Raw genomic sequence first — 18,112 nt, 5'->3', positions numbered from 1 at the left:
TTCGGAAATAATTGAAATGGGAGGAATGCAGTATAAAGAGATTATTTCGAAGTTTTTCTCCTTCTAAAAAGAAAAATGAGTTCTTAGCAACTCTTCCGCCGTATCTTATGTCATTTTACAAGCAAAGTTAAGGAAGAAGAATTTCTTGGCCCTGTTTCATGTCTTGGCCATGTTTTCTTTCTGTTCTCAATCGAACCATGTTTCTATTAATATAATGCTCCAGACTTGTTAGTTCTTCCAGCTCTCTTCCCTTTTTTACTTTCAAAGTGGCCGCCAGCACATCAAATACTGCCACACATTATCTAACGACATATTATTTAGATATGCCTTTGGGAAAATCCTCACGTCTCTCATCGATATAGAATGTCATGTAACATCTGTTAAACTCATGTTTGTCCCCTCGATTATATTAGACTGTTTCAATCCTATTATTGATATGATAATGATTCTAGATTTTGTGTTAAAATTTGTGTAATCTATGTTATCGATATGGCTCGAATGCAAAGAAATTATTAATCATATAATCTAAGCAATATTTTGGTATTTTTTGTAAGATCTATTTGAACCTAAATGGCGGAGGACTAAGATATTTAAATTTTATGCTAATTTGAAAGTCGGAAAGAGGATCTGTAAAACTTGAGAAGGAAGAACCAGCACTCGCCAGCCAGATGCCACCATAAGAGGACCCCAAATATTTTAGAGCGAAGTACCTTATTAATAATTTTGTAAAAATTAAAGTTAAAGTAAATTATTAAATTTCTTAAAAGACTTCGTGATGCTATTGTGAAGCAGAAGTCATTTTTCATCTTAATTAAATTTATAACCCTTGGAGGAGACGATTCCGGCTACCATATTCCCGGACCACATGGAGTTGGATCGACATCGGCGGCTTACAAGAAGATTTTCGACACGTGAGTGATTAAATTTGAATTTAGTGATGGGCGCCCTAGTGCTTCGAATTAATCTGATGATCAAAGCTAGCTCGCCGAAAGGGTTATTATAAATTGAGAAATTAATAAGAGTAATACTTGCGCAAGTAAAAAATTAGTCTTAAAGGTATTTAATTGAAAGAAAAATATAGATCATATTTTAGAAATTTCTATTTAATCAAAGAAGTACGAAATCTAGGCTATCAAACGTATGCATACAATATTTAATTTTTTGCAATACAATTTGCGATAATGTATCATAGTTCTAATTCACTAGATGAATGGCTCTACCTATTCCGTCAGGTGCCGAATCTTGCACCCTGAGATAAAAATATATATTCGATACAAAGAAATCTACTAAGTACTAGAGATTTTAATATATATATATATTTGGATTATTAGTGGCTAATTTATCAAGCTGATCTTAGAGCACATATTTTGATTGAATTATCCAAGCCGACAAGTATTAGCAAGTACATGTCACAGCTACATGCCAAAGAATGCATATGATTTCAAGATAAAGGCACATGGTAATGATTCGTGCCACAAATCTAGAATATAAAGTTTAGCCTGTGATATTTTTATTGATTTCAAATATTGTTCTATTTTTTTATATTATATTTTTATCGCTCTATATATATTTTTTGCCTCGATTGATCTTTGCATTATTGTGTAATATATGTGTGAAATTTTCATGGTGTGCAATTTATTTTATATTCCTCATCTCTATAGTATAAGTATCATATATATATATATATATATTATTATTTATTGAATTACAGGAGTTATTGGAGAAGCCCATATCTAGGCCTATCAAGATTTTTTAAGACTGAATACTATTAGAAAACCACGCCCTAATTATATTAAATCTCATGCTTTACCGACTGATGCCAAGCAGGAGGCTAATCGTTATTTAAATATAAAGAATAACGTGACAGAAAGACATGGCGCCCAACGTGGGGCCACGGATACGGCACAAAGACATGTCGTACCAACGTGGGACTGATGATGAGAGCCAAGCTCATTAAATAATTATTTGAAATTAAGTCAATAACCATATTGAAAATTATATATAACTTATACGAGTTGTGAGGAAAACTGGCGAAGGGAAATTTGTATTACTTTTTGGGGAATCAATAGCTTTAAATAAAGAGAAATTATATGTTTTAAAGAAAATTTTATATTATTATATTGTAGAAAATATATTTTATAGAGAGAGCTATTATATTTTATGGGCCTAAACTGCTAGTCAGAAATCAATGAATAGTATTATTATATTATAAGAGCTTAAGTAATAAATAGGTTACCTGGCTTGTAATGTCCATAGGCCTATCCTCATTTGTGTCCTTATTAATGCCTTGTTGGCCAAAACTTTCACTTTTTTAACAAACACTTGACACTTAATCCATTTTTAAAATATGAGTCTCTTGTCGTCCACGCAAAGTAAGGTAGCAGACACACTGCAGACGGCGATAGTAGCGGAGATCGACGCTGAGGGGGGCGCGATGGAGTCCAACGCCCAGATATCTTCAATCACCGCCAAGAATCCTGTGAACAGTAATAAACCGTTAAATGTCTCCCAAGAAGCAATAAGGAGGGTTATAGTAGAGGGGATGATCAAGTCATTTTCTAATAGTTTAGAAAAAACAATGACCACAGTAATGAAGAACTTAAAGGCGGAAATGAAGGAAATGCGGGAATCACTGAAGGATACATCGGTAAGAATGGATAAGGAGACTGCGGAAAGAATAGATAACCTACCAGCACAAAACACTTCACAAATTCATGAAATAGCTACAAACAGGAACAATAGTCAACTTATTTCCATAAATAAACAACAGAATAGTAAATCTACACAAATAGCTCACCTAAATTCTGATATAAATCAAAACAAAGTACAACTTAATTCATTGGAGACAGCCGTTGGAGAACAGCAATTATTTTCATCTGAATTAAATGCCGAAGTAGTAGATAATGAAACAGAAGCTTCTAGTCATTGGAAACAGGCCCAAGAGAAGTTGGTACAACTTGAAAGTCAAATACATCAATTTCCGCACGAGAATATAGAGCCTATTCCCATAGCAACGTTTGATTCACTACACAGTTTCAATGAATTAGGCCGTTTTGACAATACAGACCGCTATCTCCAACCTAAAGAATTTATAGATCAGATAAAACTAGTTCAATCATTAACACCCACCTCTTGGAATTTTTGGCGTCTTCGTTTGACTAGTTTATTGATTGGCGAACCCCTGATGTTCTTTCGGAATAGAGTCCATGAATTTACATCATTGGATGAGTTTGTCGCTGTCTTCCTGGAACAGTATTGGAGCAGAAGTAAACAGTTGGACGTGCTAGCGGACATTATATCATGCGATTTCAACCCTAACTTAGACGGTGCATGTACCACTTTCGTCACTGCCCTACAGTTTAAAAATTCTCAATTGAGCGAGCCCATTAATGAATCGGCATTAGCAAGTATTATTTTAAAGAAGCTACCGTATCAAGTTAGAATGGCACTCGCCACACAACCCATTACTGATTGTAAGCAGCTGATAAATCATTTATATGGCATACAGTCTGTGATGGCAATATCAAACCACCGTTCAGACCAGAGATACGCACAAAATCAACATAACTCAAAATTTAATCAGTATAACAGCCAAAATTATGAATCAGTACCATATGATTGCTCACGATCTACCCCTCAATTTAAACGCCGCTATAATCATAATCAAAATAACAGCTGGAATAATAGAAGTTTTCAGAATCGTCAAACAAACCATTATCCACAGCATACCTATGAAAGAAATTATTATTATGGCCGTGATCGATTTAATACAAATAATGATAACACTCAGAATAATTACGACAAAAATTACAAACCGCCACCTCATCAAATAAGTACAAACTACACATTAGAGCATGCGTCCAGATCAAATCACCAAAAAACACAGAACCCAGCACCCAATGACCCGCCACCAGATATACAGAAAACTACAGCTAATAAACCAGGACTATATGATACCCCCGATATAACACCGACAAGCTCCAATGAAACAAACAAAGAAAATCAAGATATTTCAACATCATACACCACCTTTAGAAATGATTTACCGAAAATAGTATTAGAAGAACCGAAGCCAATACAAGACAGCCTACCACAAAAAACCGCCGCCAAACATGCAATTAAAACCAGCCGCAAGCAACAACCCATTTTAAGTATATTGTTTCCCGCCGAAGACCCATCACCGCAGGAAGAGCAGCCCGCACATCAAGAGACCGCCACCATGTATCTGCACACCACACCCGCGCATCATTTGACCCCACAGCAGACCAAGGACCCGGACCAAGAGGACGACAACAGGGAGGACGGACTACCGGATAAGAGGAGCGACCATCGCAAGGCCCGGAGACGGAGGCGCCCGAGGACACCGGACGGCCGACATCAGGACGGAGAGGATGGCATTCGGGAGAGGAGCATGCATCGTAAGGCCCGGAGGCGGAAGAAACGGAGGAACCGCGCGCGCCGATGGAGGCCGCATGCACGATTTAAACGCCCGAGGAGGATACCGGACCGGGACCAGGTTGGAGAACAGACCACCGACGGCGTGCATCCGCGGCACATACGTTTCAAGAGGGCAAACCAGCTATGTGACCGGCAAAATAGGCCAAGGAGCAAATATGGAATAAAAATGGAACTAAAAGGACTACTACGGATTCGTGCATGGGCAACAATAAAATGGATTACTTGTGGGAACTAATAAAGGATAAACGGTGGCTAATAAGATGGAAGAATTAAAAAATAATATTAAGAAAGTGAAAGTACCTGGATATTATATGATGAGAGATTATGCTATTAAAGAGATAATAAATGTTTTGTTATGGTGTTTAATGTTTGTAATAATGGCTGTGATATTAATAAAAGACTGTGTTGTGGATAGAATGGAAAATATTGTATTATTATTGATAAATGAAACTACTATTGATGATTGGAAATTTAATAGTATAAAAATGTTTATTGTTGTAAGCCTAATGAGTTATAATGAGCCGAAATCAAGAATATTAGATGAAAATAAGAGGAAGGACGAATTAAAATTACAGGATGATTGGAAAAAGAATGGATTGAAAGGAACTAGAATTAATGAATCAAGGAATTGTTTAAAGGAGTATACAAGATACCGGGGCTTTATATTCATGAAGATAAATTATCAATTAGGACAGCCTCAACAACCGGACAGCAGATAACCGAACGGCCTACAGCAACAATCTACAAACAGAATGCAAGAAGATGCAAGTAAATCACAATATTTTCTACATGCCATATCACAGAATTTGAAATTTATATGATAAGAAATCAAGGAAAACATTATTATCAAACCGATTACTAACCTCCCTTAATAAATTTAATAGTGGTATAGGACCGCGTGGCAACAATCCAATGTTTTAATTCCTTCCAACCATTAGAAGCCTGCAATAAGAAAAAGAATAAATTTTAAATGTGTAATTAAATTATATACATCAGATAAAAAAGGACACAAGCGGGGATAATAAAGTTAAAATTTGTTAATTACCTTTTTAAGAGAAAAAATTGAGCAGTTAGGTTAATTATGAAAGTCGATAGCAAATTCTGATGTAACATGTAGCACTATGAATTGTAGAACAGCGACCAGCTGACCAAAGCCACCCAAATCAAATGAATGTAATGTCTGTTGAACATATGTTTATAAAAAGAAGTACTGTACCCAAAGAGTTATTTATTATTGTTATTTATTATATTTATTAATGTCGATATATTTATTTATATGTTTTATATTTATTACTTTTAATTATGCCACGTTTGTTACCTGAAAAGAGTTAAAGTGAATACAAGCTACCAAAAACCAAAAGCCATTAGCAAAAGAAAGTATTGTACCTGATGTATAGAAAATTATTTATATTAAGACCTAAGAAATACTATAAGACATAAGCCCAGAAGTTTATGAATCGAAATTATTGTCTAAAAGGAATCATTTATGAGAATTATGAAATGTGTGTAGTTAAGTTGGCGGCCCTGCAAGCGGCGAATTTAAAAATTACTGTGTTTTAAATGTTGTCAGGAGGAGTGTTTAGAAGTTTATATTTATGATATTTTATGTGTGTTGAGGAGGAGAATTGTTATTGTTTTTGATAAAGGTATAAAGGAGATGCAGCAAATATGTCTGCGAAATGTGATAGAAGTAGGAGAGTATAATTTATAATAAAGTATAGTGTATATCAATATATTGAAGGGTGGGTTTTCATTAAAAACATTGTGATTCTCAAATATTTTGAATTCAAACCCAGGGGCGCGTGTAACATATTAAATCTGGGTAGATGAAAAGCCCTAACAGAAATAGTAATAGGTCTAAAAATAAAGTAATTGGCTAATATCGCCAAGCAGATAATAAACAAGATTAGATAGCATCAGCTTGTTCTGGCTAAATGGTACAAGAACTTAAAAAGGATTTGAAGGAAGTTTATTGCTCATAAATAGATTATTATATAAAATATTTGAAGATTGAGGTTATGTAGATGTATTCACGGATCGGTGACCTAGAGATCGATCAAACCGAAGAACGTAGAATCTGACCAAAACCCCTTGGCAGAGCTTTATTGCATTCGATGGTGTGCAATGTGAAAAAACACCCGTCCACGTGGCTAATTATTAGGTAGCATGGAATTAATATTAATGTATAGAATATTAACTAGCATGCAAAGAGCATAAATAAAAAACCAAATAAAAATAATTTAATGTATTCAGGAAATAAGAGTTACCAGGCGCATGAATACCGAATAAAATTTGCATGCACCAATAGTAAAACGGCAGTTAATAGGCGGCAACTGTAGGCCAATTTAAAAATATTTATATATATTTATATAAATGTACTAGATTTTGTGTTAAAATTTGTGTAATCTATGTTATCAATATGGCTCGAATGCAAAGAAATTATTAATCATATAATCTAAGCAATATTTTGGCATTTTTGTAAGATCTATTTGAATTTAATGGCGGAGGATTGAGATATTTAAATTTTATGCTAATTTGAAAGTCGGAAAGAGGATCTGTAAAACTTGAGAAGGAAGAACCAGCACTCGCCAGCCAGATGCCACCATAAGAGGACCCCAAATATTTTAGAGCGAAGTACCTTATTAATAATTTTGTAAAAATTAAAGTTAAAGTAAATTATTAAATTTCTTAAAAGACTTCGTGATGCTATTGTGAAGCAGAAGTCATTTTTCATTTTAATTAAATTTATAACCCTTGGAGGAGACGATTCCGGCTACCATATTCCCGGACCACATGGAGTTGGATCGACATCGGCGGCTTACAAGAAGATTTTCGACACGTGAGTGATTAAATTTGAATTTAGTGATGGGCGCCCTAGTGCTTCGAAATAATCTGATGATCAAAGCTAGCTCGCCGAAAGGGTTATTATAAATTGAGAAATTAATAAGAGTAATACTTGCGCAAGTAAAAATTAGTATTAAAGGTATTTAATTGAAAGAAAAATATAGATCAATATTTTAGAAATTTCTATTTAATCAAAGAAGTACGAAATCTAGGCTATCAAACGTATGCATACAATATTTAATTTTTTGCAATACAATTTGCGATAATTTATCATAGTTCTAATTCACTAGATGAATGGCTCTACCTATTCCGTCAGGTGCCGAATCTTGCACCCTGAGATAAAAATATATATTCGATACAAAGAAATCTACTAAGTACTAGAGATTTAATATATATATATATTTGGATTATTAGTGGCTAATTTATCAAGCTGATCTTAGAGCACATATTTTGATTGAATTATCCAAGCCGACAAGTATTAGCAACTCTTCCGCCGTATCTTATGTCATTTTACAAGCAAAGTTAAGGAAGAAGAATTTCTTGGCCCTGTTTCATGTCTTGGCCATGTTTTCTTTCTGTTCTCAATCGAACCATGTTTCTATTAATATAATGCTCCAGACTTGTTAGTTCTTCCAGCTCTCTTCCCTTTTTTACTTTCAAAGTGGCCGCCAGCACATCAAATACTGCCACACATTATCTAACGACATATTATTTAGATATGCCTTTGGGAAAATCCTCACGTCTCTCATCGATATAGAATGTCATGTAACATCTGTTAAACTCATGTTTGTCCCCTCGATTATATTAGACTGTTTCAATCCTATTATTGATATGATAATGATTCTAAATATAGCAGATGAAGAATTATCATGAGGAAGTTTTGTCGTTATAGAAGCTAATAAGAACCATGGAACATCGTGTTTTTTATCTAGATTCATTCATTTGGTACAATTCCTCTCAACCAGTGTAACTACAAAACGAGGTACTTTATTTTACTTGCTCTCTTGAAGTGGATCAAGGTACACACTTCAACAAACAATTTGCTACTAGCAGAGAACATGGAATTATGACTTAATTCTTGAGGACATCATTATCCAAAGGGGAAAAATAATCTGTTGGATAGGTCATCATTACCGAACGGGTGAGGGACGAGGTTGGATAAGGGTTGAGGCTGCTAGAGTCGCACTTGAGGGAACACAAATTGTGTTGCAGTTGGGAAATACAGCTCGGTGAAAGGGTGAAGAAATGACTTTGCTCGCCACTAGAAACACGCATTTAATTACGGGGGAAATTATGACGGTAAATGCTCGTCAAGACGTGGAAGGTCGTAAACAGCTCAAGAAATTCATCTTGGGTCAAATTGAAGGGTCGTTGCTAGGGTTGCCAGCAATAGATGGGTGGGATGGGCATCTCTCGGTGCGCCATCATAAACTACACAAGCCCCGATAGCAAAGAGTTTGAAAGTAGCGGCAAAAAAGCCCGGTAATATTTTGAGTAAGACTGGAGGGTCCTTTGAAACGATAAGGGTTGGTTTCAGTTCCAGCTCCAGTCCAAGCCAACTTTCTATCCCTATTACTGTTTTCCAATGCCGGTAAAAACCTAGCCAGTGATTTAATGTCTCTTAAATTTCCACATGATCATGCCAGGGAGCTACGAGATGATTCAATTGAAAGTCCACTCACTAAGCTCCATTGATTTCATGCCCAACTTTATTTTCTCTTCCCTCTACAAGTTGGAAAATGGGAAACTGATGGAAGGCCCTTCCTTCTAAGACTAAGAGGTCACGGTTCAATGTGGTCGAGTGTTTCAGTTTTTCCTTTCACTTCATTACACCATCTTATCATTCTGAATCACAGTTAAATATTTACGGGAATATTCTTCTTGAAGAGTTATTACCACCATTCCGGAGGGACACGAGTGTCTAGTTAAGTGAGAATTAAAAAAAGTTTTTGAAAAGTAACATGATAAATATTCCAAGTAAAGGCTGAAGTATATCTCATACTTATCAATAAGCCAACACATACATTACTACATACTACAATTTTACAATATAATACTTCATTACTTTGATCAATAGGCATACAATCATTTTATAAACACAACGTAAACCTTATATATTTGGGAATTTTGAAGCATACATGATCGATTTCGAAACAAGCAGACTCAATATGAATATTCCATTATCACTTTTTTTCAATGTTAGTATTGTACCTCTCAATCGTTCAATAATATCATAGAGCTATAAATATAACTGAATGTTTCGTTTTACCCTTGGACTCGATCTCGGATAATTACTTTCGAGTGCAACAAGGAAGCCGAAAACATAATGGAGGATCAAACAGTAGATATGAATGAGTTCGAAATAGAGCTGCTATTGGTGCCAACATGTTCAAGGTTGAAAAAAGCACTCTGGGAAAGCAACGGCAATAGGATACTTGCCAAGAGTAAATCACGGTGCACGGGCGTATCAAGGATCACATCTTAATATGCAGGTCTGTTACTTTCCGTTCCATTCTCATATGAGACATTCGGCATCCTTCTTTCTCTAGTGCATCGTGCCCTCTTTCTCCAGCTCCAACTCTTGACACACTTGCCAGGTCTGCTGTAGAAGAACAGGAGAGTCAGCTCTGTCTCCAGGACATGATGCTGCTGCTCCGTCATTAATCATTCCGCTATCACACTCCTCTTCCATATGTCGTAATATCCTCAACCTCTCCTCTCCTTTCCTTTCCACTCTATGACACTCTTCTTTTCTCCTTCAACTCTTTCAATTCAAGCAAGCATCCGGGATGGATGCTCTTCCTCAACCAATCTACCCTTTTTTCTCTTTCTCCATCGCTTATCTCTTACTTTCTTGTTCCTCCTCAACCAATCCATTCTTTTCTCTCTTTCTCCATTGCTTATCTCTTAGTTTTTTATTCCCCTTCATCTGTTCATCCTTCTACTGATCCCAGTCCTCATAATCCTTTAGCTTTGCAGCTGTTGCTTCTTCCCCTTCCTCTTATCAACCTGTTTCTGTTATTTACAAAGTTTTATCTTAATTTTCTCCACCCCCCCCCACCGCTTCATCAATTCTTCTGTGTACTATCGCCACCTGCTTCTACTATTTTATCTTTTGTTGCCGAGAGTACAGCAGTCTCCTTCATCTCAATTATAAATTCCACTTATTTTTCTCTCTTAGGATTTACTCTTTCACCTCGTAATTTTACTTTCTCATTCTTATTGTCTCCATCTCAATTCTACTTATTTCACGCTCCCAAGTTCAATGCCTTTCACCTTTCATCCTTTCTCACATTTCAGCTCCTAATCCTGGTCCTTTAACTATTAAATAATTAATTATAACCTATTTTCAGATTTCTACAAGATTTTTGGAGAAAAATATTTTTGTGTTTCATCATCTACCTCTCCCTTCCTCCATCCTCTGATTTTCTATCCTTTTCCTTCTTATTCACTCTTCTCTGTTGTAATTCACTTTTCTTTCTCTTTTTCTTGCTATTGTTTTTGTTCTTCTTCTTCTTCTTCTTCTTCTTCTTCTTCTTCTTCATCTTCTTCTTCTTCTTCTTATGGCTCTATTTCTTTCTTCCTCTTGTACCACTTCTCTCAAACATATTCTACTATACACATTATAGAGAAGTAAGCAAATACATTCTCTGCTTGTTCTCCTAAGCAACATGTTCTATGCTTATCTGCTGCTACTGTCTAGAGACAATTAAAAGCATTCTCTAGCAATAATTCGAAGCCAGCTCTGGCACAGCTACGTACTCAAAAGCAGAAACTTATGCATTCTTGACAAGTTAACAGTCTGTTCAACTATTAACAGAAAATACTAGAAGATTACTTCATACAGTACTTATCGAATAAATTTGCAATTTAACCTCCCATGCTTCAGATTGTACTCTGCTGAATAGAATGAACAGTTAATGACAGTTGTTGATATTGAATATTATCTGAAGATTGATCTAGTTTTGAAATCTGTGGTATCGATGAATATTATGATGGCAATAGTTTCGAAATTTATGAGCTGTGAGACTAATAGTTTAGTATTACGAAAATGTATGCACCTTGGAACACTATTTCTCAAAGTTCAATGAATAGTATCCAATTTTGAACAATCTTGCGGGACCAAATGTTACAAGCCATCAGAACTTCCAAGCCTGATTTTTAATAATTTATATTGCAAATACTCTTATTACAGACCTGAAACAAAACTTATTGTTTGAATTCAGTATTTACATGGGAGGAGACTGGAAAGGTTGATATTCTAATGATAAGTAAACAATTTCTGCCTCAAAGTATTATTCCAGTTTTCATTGGCATGTCTGTTCAATATTAATAACAGTACAACACCTCCTATAATGTGCATTATATCCAACATTTGTGCTTGGAATACATTAATATAATATGAACCTGTTGCATGTATTCCTTCGATCAATTATTTATGATCATATACGTACGGAAGTTGAAAGCTGAAACGCGTGAATGGAATTCTACCGAATATATTAAAGCAAGCCGACAAATCGGCAAGAATATGCAAGAAGAGTAGAAATGAATCGATCGCTGCTTATCTCCAATTCAAGATCTTGCCCTAGAATATTCACAGAGGATAGTGTAGTTTCTACCAATTATTGATGATTCTAGCTCTAGATTTTTGAAACTTTAATGTATAATGAGGAGGAAACCACATAAGAAATTGCAGTAAAACAAAAAAAAATCTTATGGAATGAATTGGGAACAAATATTTTTAAAATAAGAAGTTCGATGGAGTATGCGATAAAGACGAAGTATTTCATTCTGCCATTGTTTCCAAATAAAATTACTTCCAACTGTTTCCGTATATTGTAGCTTACTATCAACGGAAATTCATATGAAGTCAATTCCAGCAGCTTTGTATAAGTTTGGCCTTCGCCTTTAGGATTAGAAAAGCTTTGGCATTAGGGTTTGAAGAGTTCTCCATAGCAACATAAGAGGAGGATACTGTTTGAGAAATAGAAGCCAGTTCTCATTTTGCCAGCAGGGATGGGAAATTTTATAGTTTTCCGTTTTCTCAGATCTTTTAGCGTGCAAACGAGAAGGAGACTGGAGTGGGGGGAGGGGGGTTTTAGTGCTGCGATAAGAGGCAAGAAGGAGAATTTGTGTTGGAATTGTCCCAAATATTTCAAGATGGCTGTTTGGAGAGAGTACGGTGAGGGGTGTGGAAGGCGAAAGAAAGGGTGAGTCTTGGGAACAGGAATTGGTGTTAGAACTTTATTAGGAAAAGTGCTAAAGTTCACCACACCACACCCATACACTTTTCAGCCACTTGTCTCCTACCTTTTAGTCACAAATTGAATGAATATACATCGACAAATTCAGACGTTTTATTCGTCCTGTCTTGCTGAAAACTCCAAAGAAGTTCCAATACTAGTGAGGATCTCTATTGTAAATCATTGGAGAATATTTACCAATCTTTAAACAAGAATTTTATTCATTGATATACATCCACAAATGACTAGAAAAAGTTTGATTGGAAACTTTTCACAAATGATTCACAAAATGATTCTATAATCATCTCATTGTTGAGAAAGTCATATACTGAGATGTCATTGAGTCATGAATCATACTGGAATACAGTATTAATTTTAGACAAGCTAGGCGGACTTGAAAAGAATTCGAAAGGAATATTGTTGAAAAAAGTTAAGGTATGGAATATTGTCAAAATGTCCAAGTGTTGCGTATTGAATCATGGGATGTAAATAGAGTAAAATAATTTAGTTTTTTTTAGAGAAGAATATAGTAAGAAGTACATCAGTAAAATTTTCCATAGACTACCTTATGTCTGAGAACAGCAATAGACATTCAGGCATATGGGAACGTCAAGACGTTTGGAAGTTTGAGGACAGAACATTTTGAAAAGTAGGCGGTTGGTTGAACTTGAAGATTTGGAATTTGAAGAAGCGGTCGTCCTACTTGGAGCGGTCGGCAGCATAGCATAGCATAGCAAGATGCGAGTGGATTCTAGGCTGCGCAACAGGTTTCCAGTCGGACCACTATAATTGAGGCAACAACAGGTTATTCTGCATATCAAATCAACAGCTACATCCGAGCTGAAGCCACCAACCAAACACAGGTCAAGCGCTTTCGAAAATAAAATATACAGGAAATTGAAGCAAGGTTTGATAGCAGCATTCAAAACTGATGAGAAACATAATCAGAATGAAAATGAAGTTTCTTAAAAGTTTCTCACAAAAATAAAGCATTAAATATTCTGGTTTCATCTTGACTCAAAACCTCATAGACTATGACAAACTATAATGTAGATTCACATTACTAATAGATAAAAATTCACCGTTCATACTAGTAATATTATTAATTGAGCTTCGTTTACCATTATCTATATTATTCGAAGCTGCAAATGACAAACAAATTCACAGCCAATACTGCTTTTTATAGAGAAAAACACACCTCAAAATCAGATAGAGGACACACTGGAGGTCACAGGAAAACCTCAAAAACTGAAAAATGTATAGCCTACTATGCATTGATTGATGGGATCGTTCAATCAGTAGTATGTTTACTTTGAAGAAGTATCAGAGAACTATGTGCAATTTCATATATGTTTTCAAAAACCACACGTAAACATAAAAAGTATAGGAATTCTTATATTGGTAATCAAAGAAGGCCACATGATTACAGTGAATCGCAGGTCTTGCTTTCTCAATCATCAGAGAGACCCCTGCTGTCCAATGGCGGCGTTCAACCCATTCTCACTATTAGCATTATTGCAGTTGGGAAAGCTTTCACCCTTAAGCGTTTGCTTTGCATTGAATGCGAAATGCTAGACGGGTGAGTGGGGGTATGAAAATGGATAGCCTGCAAAAGCGAGGTCTTTGCCGCCGCGTGATTTACGCGTGAGCATTGCCTTGCTATTGCTATTGCTATTGCCAGCCAGGCCAGCTGCAGTTGAGCTCTGTACTGTACTTCATCGAGTGCCGCTGAATTTTAGATCGCGCCCATTATCGCCCAAATCCCATTGGATTGCAGTGCGCCTGAATTATTGCACCCAATACTTCGCTTCGACAGCCGCTCGCCATAGCAACGACAATCAAAACCTTCGCTAGTTTCCATGATATCCAGCAATTCATTCATAATTCGCCCTGTTTTCTCATGTTAGATCCCATTTTAAAGTTTTTTCTCTCACATACATTACTCCAAGGGAGTAAGACTGGGTTTCATAGAATATGATGTTCACGTTCTCCATACACAATTAGAAAATCGAGTGAAGTACCTAACAAGTCATAAGAATAATTCAATAACATAAGTCTTAAGCAAATTGTGGAAGAAGCTCCCCCATTTTAAAAATAAATACAAACAGTATAACATTTTGCATAGTTCTTTGAATATAACTTGATTTTTTTATTGATTGATTGATTTATCACATGCCAGGTCTTGAAAAACCTATTGCATTTATAACATTACAACATTGCGAAATTACAAAATGATAATAAATTAATAAATAAAAAATATTATTCTAAATGAACAAAAGAAGAAATAATAAGTAAACTAAGTTAAGAATAATTGAAAAATATAAAAGTAATATAAATTTTTAGCATAAATATACTACTTTGTACCAGAAATTCATAGATATTCCGAAACTGAATGTCTGCTACAGGTATGTTATCTAATGATCTTTCTTCTATCCGCAGATTCCCAGATATAGATATATCTGTCCTATATATAGGGAATCATAATATTAAATTTACCATGAAAGAGGAGCAATGTTACTGTAGTGGTCTTAGAGTAAACTAAGACTAATTATACTATAGTATAATCCTACTATATTGCAGGGCAGTAAATAGGTTACATCTACTCCCAGTGCGATTCGAAACAAAAAATTACAAAAGTGAGAAAGATATGTATATTATCCATATATAATACATGTACTACAACCCTCATAGATCCCACCATACATCAGTTCTCTTCAGAGAACGTTGAATCGACATAATCCCATCATTTGAAGTGCATTTCAGACTCTACATAAAATGAAATCCAAATCTGTTTCTATGAATATTTTATGAAAGAAAATGTTGAATTCTGTATGAGAAAAACAGCCGCTTTCATTCAAGCTTGGCTTCAATTTTTTCCGTCGATCTAGAAAGAGCGTAGCACACATTTTTAATGAATCCATTTCCCATTTTTCCAGTTCGTTTTGCCGAACAAAAGGAGCTGTAACGGACCGCGAATTGAAAGAGTAGTGTAGTGAGCACCAACAGTTCGCTATGTTGTAATGTTTCGTACACAGTGTGTTTTTCCCCCGGGCGAGAAAGAATCAATTCCGAGTGCCAGACATAACAGTTCCATATATATTTAGCCAGTGTCACTCGTCCCACATCGTACAAAGTTGGATGTACAAGCTAGAATTTATGAGAGGGAGTCGTAATTTGCAAGCAAAAGGCAACTTAAATAAACTACAAGAGGAGTGATGGCGCTGTAAAAGAATACCTAGGAAGCCATAGCCGCCGCAGTTATATCACTGACCGTTACCATGCTACAGAATAAAAAAATGTGTTATCTTTGACGCCTTTTGGCTGAAATAAACTCCAGCATCACACTGTTTCCACCTCAATTAAAATTGAATAAAATAAGGGAGTGCCGTGTAAAGGTTCACGCTATTTCATTTCAAGTCCAGTGTCAGCAGAAACAGTGTTAATATTATTTTGTTTCTTGTTTCTAGTCGAGTGTTGAAGCAAAAAGAACGTTGCTCAGGAGTCAGGATAATTGAGAAAGGGAAAACTAATTTTCACATGATAAAAATGAGAACGAGTACGCTCCGCTCCATTCAGAAATAAAAGTGAAACATTTATTATTAGTGTTATTTTTTAATTATTATTACATTGCAGTGAAATGTTGATGCCTAGTGAGAACCCTTTTTCATAGAAAGTAGTATAACCCTTATTTATCAAATTTCATTATATGAATGTAGTACGGTACTGTCAAAAAATCTATCGATGTTCTCTTACATTGAGAGGTACTAACTGATGTGTTCTTCAGTAGGCGAAAAAGTTTGGAATGTTAGTATAAATGTGAATTTCCTGTAAATAGAGAAGTTATTAGAAATCTATACATTCACAACTAGTTTAACAACACAATGTATGGTATGTTGTATTGTTTGTTGTTCATTTATTTACGTATACTGTAATTTATCAATTTATTTTATTTATTTTTGAATTATACAATTTTGTATTGAATATTGATGAATCATACAAGTATTGAGTATTTAAAAAAGATTAATGAAACATGGGAAATCAAATTGATTTTATAAATGACTCAAATGAGTGTCACTTAAGTATTCTTACTATGACAAATAAATAAATCCAATTCAATTACACTGCTGTTTCCTTCGAAAGAAGGAGTGATACATTTTCAATTGAACAACTGTGAGGCTACTTGGGTATTGCAGGTTGATAATATTGGAGATAAATCAAATGACTCACTTGTAGTTGGCATCAAGAGGCGTCTGTTCAATAGCAACATTGTCGTGGTTCCTCTTATTTGTCCTGAGCCAATAATAGGTGGTGCCTTGAGAAGCCAGCTGAGGTGAGAACCGACATTCCAGAGTGACGTCCTCCCCCTCCCGAGTATCCTTTATGTCCTGACATAGTACTCCTGCAACATAAATACCATGCGCTTGATTAGTAATGTGTCATATGCCATTGTAGCTTATGCAATAGGAATGCCACTGCTTGATTACTAAAGCGTCATAGAAAAGGTCATTGTTCACGGTAAGTGACAGGCTACATGAATGTGTACAGTCTAGGACCGAAACATCTCCGAATCTGTACATAACAGCTAACTCGAACTGTCAATTTATTCCGTGTAACATGTGAGTTTATTCCAGTCAAATTAAATAATAATAGAGAAGGTCATACCGCGAATTTGACAATGCAAATATTATTAATCACTGACAGAAAATGCTGTCATTTGAATTGAACAAGGGAATATCAATAAGGTGATTCATCTCTAAGTCGAAATCGATAAGGCTGCTACAATAATACGGTATACTAACAGATAGAAAACAATAAAGTTATCATTTGATTGTAGACTGCTATAAATGTTATTAAATGATCACTTGAAAGTGATCCACTCTCTTCAGTGAAAATGGAAAGATATATTAGTGAATTGTATATTTCCATATTTTCAAATCAAAATCAAATCAAAAATCAATTTATTTGCCATAAAATACATTACAATTACATGAATTGTCCTCTAAATACAATTTGACTTTGAAAATAATATTTCTGTAATAAAACACAAATGTCAATCAAATTAGTAAATAGAGAAAGCAAAACATCAAGCTTTTTTATCAATTCGTGGCTCGACTAGCATAAGTTAAGAACTTGTGCGCTAGCCGATATAAATTATGCAGATATTTGTAAGACAATAATATAATTACCAAACAAAATACATTATTATTAATAATCCTTTTATTAATAAATCCTTTTCAATAAAATGATTTGGATGAATGGATGAGGAGCTATTAGTATACCGTATCTAATAATTCTAGTAAGTAAAAATTCTGATTTTCAAAGTTATAAGAGGTTTTTGTATAATTCAACTGTAAAATAATAAAATATTCCAAATTATAATAACTGTCCAGTAGTATCAATGCAAATTATTGTGAAAAGAGTGTTAAAGGTGAAAGCGACCTTTTTCAAAGCACTCTGCAGACACATCATTTGAATAATAAAAACGACACGCTTCGAGCAAGAGGACTTTCAGGAAACGGAAAAGGGCTCACTAACTCGATTGCACAATTGGAACAAAGGTTGAGTCC

At 35.1% G+C, this 18,112-nt stretch overlaps 1 protein-coding gene across 2 annotated transcripts in view; it reads right to left on the bottom strand.

Moving 5' to 3' along the window:
• LOC111043263 (hemicentin-1) overlaps nucleotides 1-18,112 on the bottom strand; it is an 86,880-nt gene that overhangs the window by 25,323 nt on the left and 43,445 nt on the right. For both annotated transcript variants that reach the window (XM_039427870.1, XM_039427871.1), the window contains exon 2: nucleotides 16,773-16,944. In XM_039427870.1, coding sequence (XP_039283804.1) covers nucleotides 16,773-16,944 — 172 coding nt within the window. The remainder of the gene's footprint in view (nucleotides 1-16,772; nucleotides 16,945-18,112) is intronic.

The sequence above is a fragment of the Nilaparvata lugens genome, chromosome 5, assembly GCF_014356525.2.
Source record: "Nilaparvata lugens isolate BPH chromosome 5, ASM1435652v1, whole genome shotgun sequence".
NCBI lineage: Eukaryota > Metazoa > Arthropoda > Insecta > Hemiptera > Delphacidae > Nilaparvata > Nilaparvata lugens.
Note: the sequence above shows the minus strand (reverse complement) of the source record. Positions and strands in the feature narration are given on the sequence as shown.